At 44.0% G+C, this 12,500-nt stretch overlaps 1 protein-coding gene across 2 annotated transcripts in view; it reads left to right on the top strand.

Annotated features, from left to right (window-relative positions):
- LOC311043879 (zinc finger SWIM domain-containing protein 6-like) overlaps positions 1-12,500 on the top strand; it is a 60,308-nt gene that overhangs the window by 47,419 nt on the left and 389 nt on the right. For both annotated transcript variants that reach the window (XM_084055286.1, XM_084055285.1), the window contains exons 10-14: positions 1-59; positions 6,339-6,496; positions 6,794-6,957; positions 7,747-7,828; positions 8,447-12,500. The exon at positions 1-59 is cut by the window's left edge and continues 77 nt beyond it; the exon at positions 8,447-12,500 is cut by the window's right edge and continues 389 nt beyond it. In XM_084055286.1, coding sequence (XP_083911412.1) covers positions 1-59; positions 6,339-6,496; positions 6,794-6,957; positions 7,747-7,828; positions 8,447-9,318 — 1,335 coding nt within the window. In that variant the 3' untranslated portion in view covers positions 9,319-12,500. The remainder of the gene's footprint in view (positions 60-6,338; positions 6,497-6,793; positions 6,958-7,746; positions 7,829-8,446) is intronic.

Raw genomic sequence — 12,500 nt, 5'->3', positions numbered from 1 at the left:
ACCTCTCTCCTACCTCATGACGCTGAACTGGCGTACAAGATTGCACTGAGAGCCATGCGGTAAGTCTGTCGTTCGTGTGTGTGTGTGTGTGTGTGTGTGTGTGCGGGTGCGGGTGCGTGTGTCCCATCTATGCAAACTGTCTGTATGTGAAGTTACTGTATTCTCCACAGATTGTCTGTGTGATTTGCTTCTGTGTATATTTACCTAGACTGTGTGTGTGTGTGTGTGTGTGTGTGTGTGTGTGTGTGTGTGTGTGTGTGTGTGTGTGTGTGTGTGTGTGTGTGTGTGTGTGTGTGTGTGTGTGTGTGTGTGTGTGTGTGTGTGTGTGTGTGTGCGCGTGTTAATCAGTGCTGTGTTGCGTTTTGATATTGTGACTAGAGGGAGCTGGTTCAGTGAATATTAATTAGATTAATGAGAGTGTAATTAGTGGCTGTAATGAGGAGGAAGGCCCCCCCCCCCACACACACACATACACACAGGGCCGACAGGGCAGTGAGGGGAAGGGGCCTGTTGTGCTTCTACAAAGCAGGGGATTCTGTCTTGATCCCTCCTCAATGAGTCTGCCTCTGAACAATGGCGATGGCAAATGATTAGCCAATGAATGGGAGCTGAACTTTGTTTGGTTAGTATAGCATCGCGCGTCACAGACTGACAAAACGCAGCGTAGCGGAGGCTGCGGCCGATGAGCGCGAATTGATCACCGGCGCTTTCCTACAACCGACCAGCTGATTGAAATAGCGGCCTAGCCAAACGGAGCAGGGCGACTGAAAGCCCCTCCTTTTCAAAAGACGGGCAGGCAGGCATGCGATCAAGGTCGTGCGTGTCCTTATCTCGTCGTTTTCCCCGGTTCAGTTCTACTTTTTTTTTTTCTTAGTCAGCCTCTCCCATTCTCTTTGTGTGCCCCTCCCACCCCCACCACCAGCAACCACCACCACCGCCGCCACCGCTCCTAACTCCACCCCTCCCCCCCTCACCTCCATCCTCACCCCCGTGGTGTGAAACGGGTGATTTAGAATAATATGGCCACTTATGGGCGCTCCTGGGAACCAGGGGTGTCTACTCAGCACATAATGAATGTGTGTAATGTAGCGTAGTGTAATATGATAGCATATACCTCTGTGCTCCCACAGGACGACGGATGGTTAAATATAGAGGAGGAGGTAAGAAGGAAGGGTACTGTTTTAATGGAGCCATTATAACACTATCATTGATACAAGAGAGAGAGAGTAAGAAAATTCAGTCTTTCTCCTTCTCTCTGTCACCCTCTTTCTTTCTCGCCATCTATCTTAGGCCAGCGCTGTTATGCCTAATTCAGGCTCCGTCGTACACAATGGTGTGCCGTGTCGAAAACAGCAGATCTACAAGCTCACAAGGCTTCGCATTGTGACACATTGTGAGCTTGTAGATCAGCTATTTAAGTATAAAGCAGGCTTTAGAGATGAGGCGCCCAGCTCCCTGTAGGACGGTACTGTATGTGTACAGAATATTGCGTGTGTAGAATAATTGCGGTTGTTTTTGCGTGCGCACACACGTGCTCGTCCCTGCGTGTGTGTTTATGTGTCGTGGACGAGGTTAATTAAGGAATGTGGGAGCAGCAGCAGCGCATGCCGTGTGCTGCCGACTTGTGAGTGTGTGTGTAAAGGCCAAAACAAAAACACTTACTGGATTTAGTGGTTCACATGCTGTCCAGAATGTTAATGGAGCAACAGTAGATGGTGTCTCCTCCACTCTGGGGACTGTCCTCACCTCACCCTCTGGAAGCCAGTGGAGAGAAACCCCAAACGCTATTTTATACATCCAGAGAGTCCCATGTGAGATATGAGCCTAATAAATCTAGGTCCTTTGCTTAATCCACAACCTTTGAAGATATATCACAAGGCTAACATTAAACTGAACTGTCCCACAGTGTAATCCTGAGTGTTATTTTAACTCGTCGTGTATACAGTAAACCGAACCAAATCGACACTCCGTTTGTACACACTCTGAGTTAAATGAATACTAAGGATTTTACTGTGCCCAGGCTGCATTTTGAAGCAAAAATAGATGGGCTGGTATGGTGTTTCCTCACAGTGCATTTTTGTTTCTGTAAGGCCACCGTGTTACCACAGCAGTGTTGTCTTATTTGCTCATCTCCGTGTCGCACATCTCAATTTTCTCAAGTTGCATTCGGAAAGATCATACCCTCTAGGGGCCAATTTATGCTCCAATACGATAAGCATGTGGCTCAGCGAAAATAAGTGATTTTCAACGGAAAAACGTGTTTTGCGAAAATGTAAAGCGCGCTGCTGAAAACAGTTATTCTCGTCGAACGACACAGTCGTTTGAATAAGGCTCCGCTTCAGCTGTTTTTTAAAATGTCTAAAAGACTTGTTCACAATCTTAACCACTGAAAACACAGTATCAAATCCAATACTTATACATTCATCCATAACTTGAGTTCTCCAGTATTAAAGGGGAATTCCACTGCAAAGCAACATCAAAATCATTTACCAGATGGAGGCAGACTGCTACAAACCAAACTATGGAGAAACCAGCTGATCTCAGTCTGTGTACACGGACTGAGATCTTATTGACTGAGATATATTTGTACAATATATTTATTGGCATTTTTCAATTATATAAAACATGACAACGGTATGGCTCTTGTGTTCATAAAATGCCTATAAACAAACAGACATCAGACAGACATCACATAAAAACACATACACAATAACAATAATATTTTGACCTTGGGCAAAGTCCTTTGTAAAGCAGGAAGCTGGAGCATGTGCAGTAGGTTAGGCCTATATGCCTGTAGATAGCTGGCTTGTGAGTTCATTTTACTCTGTAGGCAAACAATATTTCTACAAATATGAAAGAGGCTCAGAGTGGAAACATTGACCACATGACAAAACCCAAGAACAGGTTTCTCATAATAAATGAGATCATTATAGATACCTGTGGAAGTGGTTGCATGTAAGATGACCTCAAGTACATACAGTATATGACCATGTATTGTATACATGTCCATATGGTGCTCTGCACGCTATCAAGGCAAAAATGAGTGACCAACAACAAAGATACAGTATTATAATGCAATCCTCCAAACCTTTGGAGTAAAACTGAGTTTTCATATCTTGAATCATGACATGACATGACCTGATAGATACCTCTACCTGTCAGGTTTACTGGCGGCTTTGTATACAGAGAAAAGTGCTGGGGCAGGGGTCTTCCAGGCAGCGGATGTGTAGCCTAGCTGATAAATGTGTGTTTGATAGATGGTGAGGTGGTTTAATAATAATAGGAGAGTGTTTATAGTCAGGAGGGGAAAGACCAGGAGGTAAAGAGGTCAGTAGTCATGCTGATCCAAACCAGGACCCGACAGTCCAGAATTTAGGTAAAACCATGCCGGGCTGCTTTCTATCAATGTCTGTCTCACTCATATTCACTTATTCTCAGTATCACTGCCTTTGGTCCCAAAAACTACACCGCTCTCTTAATGGCAAACAACCCAACGTAACACTGTACAAAAAATGCATAAACAAGACACGCACATAAATAAAGTAAAAACATTGTACAACATGAATGTAATAAACGTACAAAAGAAATCAAATCGAACACACCTCACTGGCCGCATATAAACCAAAGGAATGAGGACGAGTGCACTGTTTATGTGTGTGTTTGTCTGTTTCTCAAAATAATTATGTGCCTAAAATAGTGTGAGCAGCACAAATCTATTGTGGTGGTGAACATATATTAAACGTCCAGAGTGTCAATTTAACTCTAAAAGTGTAAGAACTATAGAGTGCCATACATTAGGTTTGTGTTATTGAGAGTCTGTTCTTGTGTACGAGTGCGTGCATGTGTATGTGTGCGTGCATGTGAGTGCACGCATTTAATCACGGTGCATCAATTATCATCCTCTAAATGTGAATGTATAGTGCAAATTCTGAGTAAAGTCCTGTGTTCATTTAACTCCCTTAGGTTCATTCTTACAATCTTAAGAGTTCAATTAGGACTCTTGCTTTTGCTAACTCTTTTGCTGTGGACGACCACTCAATGTTTTCTAAATATATGATTGCACACCACGTGCGTCCCTCTGTACCCACGGTTGTGTCTGCTGTGGTCCCCCGGTGGCCCCCTGTCAACACGTTGCCCTTGAATATTCTGGGTGTGAAAAGTATTGCCACGTCCCTTTCAGATGTGACAGCAGCACGCTAGAGTGCCATAGGACCCCACTTGACACTACAGCTGCTCTCCTAGCGGCCTACATCAGGATTGATTGCCTGTTATAGCTCGCACGTTACGGCGTCTTATAGCTCATTGGCGATGTCCATTTATATCCAGGCTAAGCGATGCAGTAAAGAAATATGAGTTTAATTTTATATTTTGAGCACAGAGAGTGACATTGAGTTTGTAGCGTTATTGTGGCGAGACGATCATAATGTTTATAGCCGATGTGCAGCATATTGCTGTGGTTTACAAGGTGCTAAATGAGAATGTAACCATGGCAGAGGATATGATGGCATAGATGTACTTGGATGGAATGGCTCGGAGCAGTTCACGAGGCTTTTCACTACTATTATTTGTTTTCTCTCGTAGAACAATAGCATAGAATGGATCCCCCTCCTCCCCAACATGTTCAGAAGGCTACTTTTCAGCAGGCTTGGCCTCTCAAACTTCCGTCCAATCGAGGCCTCTGGCTCTCTGGTGAAAGCCAAACAAAGGGAGGAATGTTGATGAGGCCTCCATCTTTACCCTGGGCCTTTTTTGCTTTGCTACACCCCAGGAACCTTCCAGAAGGCCCCCAGTGTGGTGGAAGGCTTTTAGCAGCTCTTTAGATGGTGTGTGGAATGAAACCGGCTGTTGCTATGGCTTCCAAACATCTCTGTTTCACACCAAGTGTCAGTGTTCACACTTGCAGATCCCTCACCCGTGTTCTTTGCCACCATCTCTCTCAAAGAGACGAGTCCCGCTGGTACCCTGGTACCCTGCCGGGGAAAAACTGACTGAAGATGAGCTGGTTGTTTCTTTCTTCTTTTTTTCTTTCTTTCTCTTTTTTTTTGTTGCGTGGTTGTGCTCAGGTGACAACAGTATCACATGCACTTTGCTCTGAAATTGAAACTGGCATTTAGCATCACATAGCTTTTACTAGGATGCTTTGATGTGTTTTTCAGAAGGGCAGGTGTGCATGTGAGAGTGTGTGTGTGTGTGTGTGTGTGTGTGTGTGTGTGTGTGTGCACAAGTGCGTATGCGGCCACACACGGCCACGCAGACACCCTTGGCTGCACATGTGCCTGTGTGTGTGTGTGTGTGTGGGGTGTGCGTGGGGGCGTGCGTGTCCGCGTGCGAGCGTGAGCGCCTGCATCCATCCATGTGTGTCGGCATGTGTTTGATGTGTGTCCAGCCTCACAGGGCTGGAAGGTGAATTCCTTAATTTCCCCGTGGACTCAATTAGCTTTGTGATTGGCTGAGAGAAGGCCAGGTTTTGCTGTCTTCTGAAGGCAGGAAGACCTTTGAAAGTGAGGTGGAAGAGAAGAGAGGGAGAATAGGATATGAGCTGGCCACAGTGGTAATGGTGGTGGATGGTGGAGACTCGGCCCTGTCAGTAATGCTGTAATGAGAGAGAGAGATACTTGAGGAGTTCCTTCAGCCACTAGCAGGTGTTCCATGGCCCTGACTTCATTACAACCAATTAGAGTGAAGAAAATACTAATTATACCATGGATTCTAGGTGATTAAAAACTAGGTTGGATGTAAATTGCAGGGATATGCTAACTATAATCCCCTCATGAACACTCAAGTCATTCTTTCGGGCCACAAGTGATGAAGACTTACTTTTTTTCTCAGTCTGTATTTCAATCTGTCTACCTGCTAAATGCGTGACGAGAAAAGTGATATTAACCACATGAATCCTAGTACAGTATAGAGCCCCGACGGACTTCGGTGAACTAGGTACAGTATATATGGTTTAAGTGGTTAACTATTAAATGTATATTTTTATGATTCCAGACTATCTGCTGTCTATATTACTTGATGTTCTTTTTTACCAGTTAAAAATGTTTTAACCACACAAACCGTGGTGTCCCTACTCTGGGGCCCAAAATTCTGAGAATAGCTGCTCTACAAGCTCACAACGTATCAAACGCAAACCGTTCAGAGCTTATAGATCGGACATTTTGAGATTTGGTGTTGAGGGGAAAAAAGGAGCGGACCTAGTATAGAGCCCCGAGGGACCCCAGTCAACGCTAGAGTATATAGGGTTTAAGTGGTTACGTGTTTTGGCACATTGTGAATGTCTTTCTTTTGTTTTGGTCAATGCTAATTGGCTTTTTGGCTTGCGTCTGTTTCCGTTTCAGATTGCCTGTGTTGGAGTCGACGGCCTCATCCGGTGACCTGTCGCGACCCCACCACATCGTGTCAGTGGTGCCCAACCGCTATCCGCGCTGGTTCACTCTCAGCCACATAGAGTCACAGCAATGTGAGCTGGCTTCCACCATGCTAACTGCTGCCAAAGGTACAGACATATGCAATTACATACTCCAAACACATACTGTAAGCATATATACACAGACAAGGTATCGGTGTTCATTTAACTCTGAGAGTGCATAAATAGATTTAAATTTACACTCTGGACTTTGCCATGCGTCATATGTTCTCCACAATAGATTTGCGCTGTTCACGTACTCATTTAGGATAATATGATCGCATAATAATTCTGTTGACGATCGCACACGTGCACAGCGCCATTTCCACACACAATGCAGTCTTTGATGGCATTCTAAAGAGTACCTGTTGCACTTGTCTCCCCCAGGTGACAGTCGTAGGCTGGAGACAGTCCTGGAGTCCATCCAGAAAAACATTCACTCCTCGTCTCACATCTTCAAACTGGCACAGGACGCCTTCAAGATCGCCACTCTGATGGACAGCCTGCCCGACATCACACTCCTCAAAGTGTCTCTTGAGCTGGGATTGCAGGTACGCAGAGAGTGATTTTGCCTACGTCTGCAAAAACCTTGAATGAACAAAACGGCCATTGTGTCACTGGAATTTGTGGGAATTTCTGACAGTGCACCTAAGATGGCTGCTGCTGAAGAATTTTATTTTTGGAAAGCTGTCACGGAAAATAGCATTATTTTGTGTGTAGTAGATTGCATCAGGCAGAGAAAGTTGGAAAATTCTAAAACAGATGCAGATCTGAATCTTTAGACAAATGATCCCTTTATCAAGGTCATAACAGCAGTTTTCTTGCACATAACCAGTGCCAAATCCCTTGACAGAAGTTTTAAACATCATTTGGCAACCATGTTAAATACACCAGCCAAATGACCACTCAAAAATGTTGATTTGAAGTGGAACGTCCAGTCTAGCCAGCCACCATCTGTGAATATACTATATGTGCTATTGATAGTCTTTGTTTTAACATTTAACATCTGAAGGACAAAGGGCTTGGCATGCAAAAGATGTATGTGACATCTTAGGTGAAAATGAGGTTAATGTATTAGATTATAGCTCTTAATGAGCCCTATTCGTACCAAAGGTACATTGCTGGGATGTGACTTAGGTTAGCAACAACTGTTTAAAGTAGACTACAGTTAGCAAAACAGAAGTGTCTTTCCTGGCCCCTAAGCTATTTAAAAGCCTGCCTTATTGAGCTTATTTATTTGGTATTTAATTAAATATGATCCAATAAACACAGCTCAGCTGATTGATATTATTATTCTCTCCCAATTCTTCATTTCTCCTTCCCTGCCCTTCCCACCTCAGGTGATGAGGATAACTCTGTCCACGTTAAACTGGAGAAGAAGAGAGATGGTACGCTGGTTAGTCACATGTGCCACTGAAGTGGGTAAGTCACCTTCAGTCCCCATTTCCCTCTTTTCTTACTTACTTACTTACCTTGCTATAATCACTGCTAATGTCATAGAGGCTATGACAGAGACCGTCATCTCATTGACAGGACTGTGATCGCTGCCATTATGATGCTAAATAGGCCTAATGTTCCCCTACAACGTGTGACAAAATTACTCCCTGGCTCAATGTCTGTGGCATTTTTAAGACATTTGAATGCAAATTTAAGACTTTCTGTGACTTTCTTTGTCTTTTTAATGTCCTTTTATAAGGCCTCGTTTGGACATAAATCAATGTAATAACTTTTAACAATATAACACTAGTGCGGACAGTCGGACACCATGGTTATAATTCCAAGTAGCGGTTGGTACTTTGAATATTTATCTTGGCAAGCCTGGTCCATGTATACATCAAAAACACACCCTGCTTCTAAAATTAGGACCTCCTTGTGACTGGTGTCAACAAAAACAACAACATCAGCAACAGATATCTACTGTTTGTTTTTTATACATATAATCTTGATATTACGTAAATGCATCTGCTTTCTCAAAACTGCCTGCAGAACGTGCGTTCATTCGGGCCCTTTGCCTGCGTTTGTGTGTTTCTCTGTGGCCAGGTGTGTACGCGTTGGACAGCATTATGCAGAGCTGGTTCACCCTCTTCACCCCCACGGAGGCCACCAGCATCGTGGCCACCACCGTCATGTCCAACAGCACCATCGTTCGCCTCCACCTGGACTGCCACCAGCAGGAGAACCTGGCCTCCTCCGCCAGAACGCTGGCCCTGCAGTGTGCCATGAAGGACCCCCAGAACTGTGCGCTCTCCGCCCTCACCCTCTGTGAGAAGGACCACATAGCCTTTGAGACGGCCTACCAGATCGTGCTGGATGCGGCCGCGACGGGGATGAGCTACACGCAACTGTTCACCATTGCGCGCTACATGGAGCACAGAGGCTACCCCATGCGGGCGTACAAGTTAGCGACATTAGCCATGGCTCACCTGAACCTCAGTTACAACCAGGACACGCACCCGGCCATCAACGACGTGCTGTGGGCCTGCGCGCTCAGCCACTCGCTGGGCAAGAACGAGCTGGCCGCCGTCATCCCCTTGGTGGTGAAGAGCGTCAAGTGCGCCACCGTGCTATCGGACATTTTGCGGCGGTGCACGCTCACCACGCCGGGCATGGTGTCGGTGTCGGCGCTGCACAGTCGCAGGAACTCTGGGAAGCTGATGTCACTGGACAAGGCGCCGCTCAGGCAGCTGCTGGACGCCACCATCGGGGCCTACATCAACACCACACACTCGCGCCTCACACACATCAGCCCGCGCCACTACAGCGAGTTCATAGAGTTCCTGGGCAAGGCGCGGGAGACATTCATGATGGCCCACGACGGACACATCCAATTCACCCAGTTCATAGACAACCTGAAACAGATTTACAAGGGCAAAAAGAAACTCATGATGCTGGTAAGGGAGCGGTTCGGCTGAGAGCCGGTCCGGGGGTTGGGTGGAGGTTTGGGTGGGGGCCAGTGACCCTCGCCCGCTCTAGTACTTTTCTATTAACTTGAGTCTGCCTTTTGAACTTCTTTGGACTTACAAAATGGACAAGTAAAAAAGAGGGATGTGACTTGTAGTATGAAGCAAAAAGAGAAAGGAAAAAAAATCAACAGAGCCACACATGGTATTATTGTTCTTGCTGTTGTTATTGTTATAAACATTATTCCTATTATTATTATTATTATTATTATTATTAATTATTACTACTATGTGTACAGAAGTGTTTTATTTTTCAGAAGAGAGGAAATTTGTCACGTTGTGAATGTTTGTGTGTATTTCTCTACATGTGTGCGAGAGGAAAAAGAGAAAGTGAAATGGCTTTTTTTTCCCCCGTTATGATTTTAAGCATCTATTTTTTGTTTTGTTTTGTTTTTCCTTTTTCATTTTTTTATTGAGCGAACGCCCTCCTACAATAGCGCTCATGTAAAAAAAACACAGAAAACTAAACAAAAAACAGAACGACACAAAACAAACAAAACAAAAATGTAACAGCATCCTCAAAGAGAAACTAAGGCTTTAAAATTACACCATAGCACCTCCCTCTGTCCAGGCCCTCATCACCAGGGCACTGGTCAGCACCGCATAGCTTAGCTCAGCTCGGCTCGGTACAACTTGGGTTGGCATGGACAGAGAGCCTGTGTCAGCGTTTCTCCAGACATAGCAGTAGCAGCAGCACTTGAGCAGCCATTAGTTTCCTCTGGGTCCCAGGCATTAGCTCCATCACACACAACAATGCTCTTAGCGAACTCTTGTTGTTGTTATTGTAACCCCCCCCCCTCCCCAACATAATGAATACCTGTCTTGACTGAGGACAGAATACAGGCTCCACCATAATGGCACATTAGACAAAGATAATGAGTATTAATTGTATGTCGGTGTGATTTATTACGTCTGTTTGACTTTCACAGCCAGGTGCAACCTAAAACTGACTAAATACGAATGAAACTTGTTATTGTGAAATAGATGTTGATTTGATCTAGATAAATCTATACATGAAGGGAGAAGGCTACCTCATAACAGTCATACGGTATTGTACCTGCTCCCCAATTGGTTTATACTATCATAATGTCTATGATAGATGACAGTGTTAATTAAGTGATGGATATCCGCTAACGAGACCAAGCATACGAGGAGATCTGGAGGTGGGTCCGATTCCTCCCAACATTCAGCTCTGCTGTACATCACTGTCCACACAGAGACAGCGATAGTAGCTATGAAAGAAATCGGCTATAACACACGCTCTTTGAGAAGCGTCAGTATTTCTCTGTAGTTATCATCTTTCCATGGTATTTTTGGAATAGGCCAGTGTCATTTCCCTCCTTGTGCATGTGAACCATAGAAATTAGACTTCTACTGTTATAATTCATTGTGTGGAACCTCCAGCGACTGTCACCAGAATGTTCTCAGGGATTTCTCTACACAAGAAAAAGGCGGATCCAACAAACAGACGAGCGAACGACTGACTACAGGAAAAAGACAAAACGTGACACAACATGAGCGAGCATTTATTGTACTCTGTATATATGCCATAGTATATGTCTGAATATGGAGGATCTGAAAGTATATGTTAACTAATTTATACAGAGTATTCTATGTAATGTGAAATACTTGAAGCCGCTGTAGTTTGCTCTCTCTCTCCTTCTCTTTTCTCTTTTTTGTCAGTTTCTTTTGTTAAAAAAAAACAAAAACAAAAAAACACAAAACAACATATCAGAAGGACTGGATTGACCTTGTTAATGGGTAGTTGGACTCACAAGCATGTGTTGATACTAGAGGCACCAATCATAAAGTACCGGTTGAGTGATATTGGTACAGAAAAACAATGTTGTCTTACTTCATTCTCACTGACTGCTGAACACGACACATGACAAGATTTCTTGATCAACTTAACCGAGCACTGAGGTTGCTATCCCAGGCAAACCTTTTCATGGACGCGTCTGAGAGAAATGATGACCTCTTCTGAATTTATTTTAATTTTTCCACGAAAGGATCTAGTTGGGGCTAAATCTGAACAAAACCTGCTGGCTGAGGTCTTTCCCCTTGTGTTTTGCAGTAATGTGTCCCACGTCAGATTGGAGCAGTAGACTTTAGAAGTAGGGTTGCCAACCGTCCCTTGAAATAAGGAATCGTCCCTGATTTGGAAACTAAGAGACGTGTCCCTTATTGAACTGATAAGGGACACACTTTGTTTTTTTATGTTTGGGAATCAATCAATGACACAGATCTTCCAAGTTCAAACTGCTTATATAACGTACATGCATATACTAGAATACAGGTTGTAAACCACTTAAACCCTCTACACTTGGTAAACTGCACCTGAGTTGGCGCTGTACTTTGATCACTTTTTTCTGTCTACCCCAAATCTCTTTGCCCAAAATAGCCGATCTACCGCTCACAACGTGACTGGTTGTGAGTGGTAGTCGATCTGCTATTTTTGGCTAATGTTCCCCCCAGAATATGGATGCTGGGGTTCAAGTGGTTAATATAATATACAAAAACTGTATATATATATTTATACAAGTGAGATTGAATCTTTTTCTGGGCATCCCTTATTTTTGTTAGAAATAAGGGAGGCCCGGTCGGGTGTCCCTTATTTGAATTTCAGGTGGTTGGCAAACCTACTTACAATCCTGCCTTGTTAATTAGCCTGACATGAACATCAATAATTATGCACAGATTCAGCATAGTTCGGACATCCGTTTCTTCAGCTCACCCTTCTGTTCTCGCAACGCCACATGACGACCAGTGTCTTCTCTGCACAGTAGAGTCCTGGGTGTTCATTTAACAAAATCAACACTCGGGTGTTTGTTGTGTATAATGTTCAGCTGTTCCATTATGACTTGCCTTTTTGCCTTCTTTTTTTTTTCTTTTCTTTTTTTTTTTACATGCATTTTGTTTTTTCTGTGCATTTTTCTCTTATCTGTTGTTGATTAGAGATAAAAACAGCCTTTTCTCTTGCCTTGTCTTAACGCTTTAAAGTAACCAAACAGGAGATCTATCTAACAACCAAACGCGTTCCAAGAGGTCAGAGACAACCCACCTTGGTCCTGCAGCTTTAGTGTCCTTTAATTAGTAAGTGAATGGCTGTGTTACTCATGCTTTAACAAAGCAAT

The sequence above is a fragment of the Gymnoscopelus microlampas genome (genome assembly GCF_963454915.1).
Source record: "Gymnoscopelus microlampas genome assembly, chromosome: 4".
Taxonomy (NCBI): Eukaryota; Metazoa; Chordata; class Actinopteri; order Myctophiformes; family Myctophidae; genus Gymnoscopelus; species Gymnoscopelus microlampas.
The sequence above is the reverse complement of the archived record's forward strand: the minus strand, read 5'-3'. Positions and strand labels throughout refer to the sequence as shown.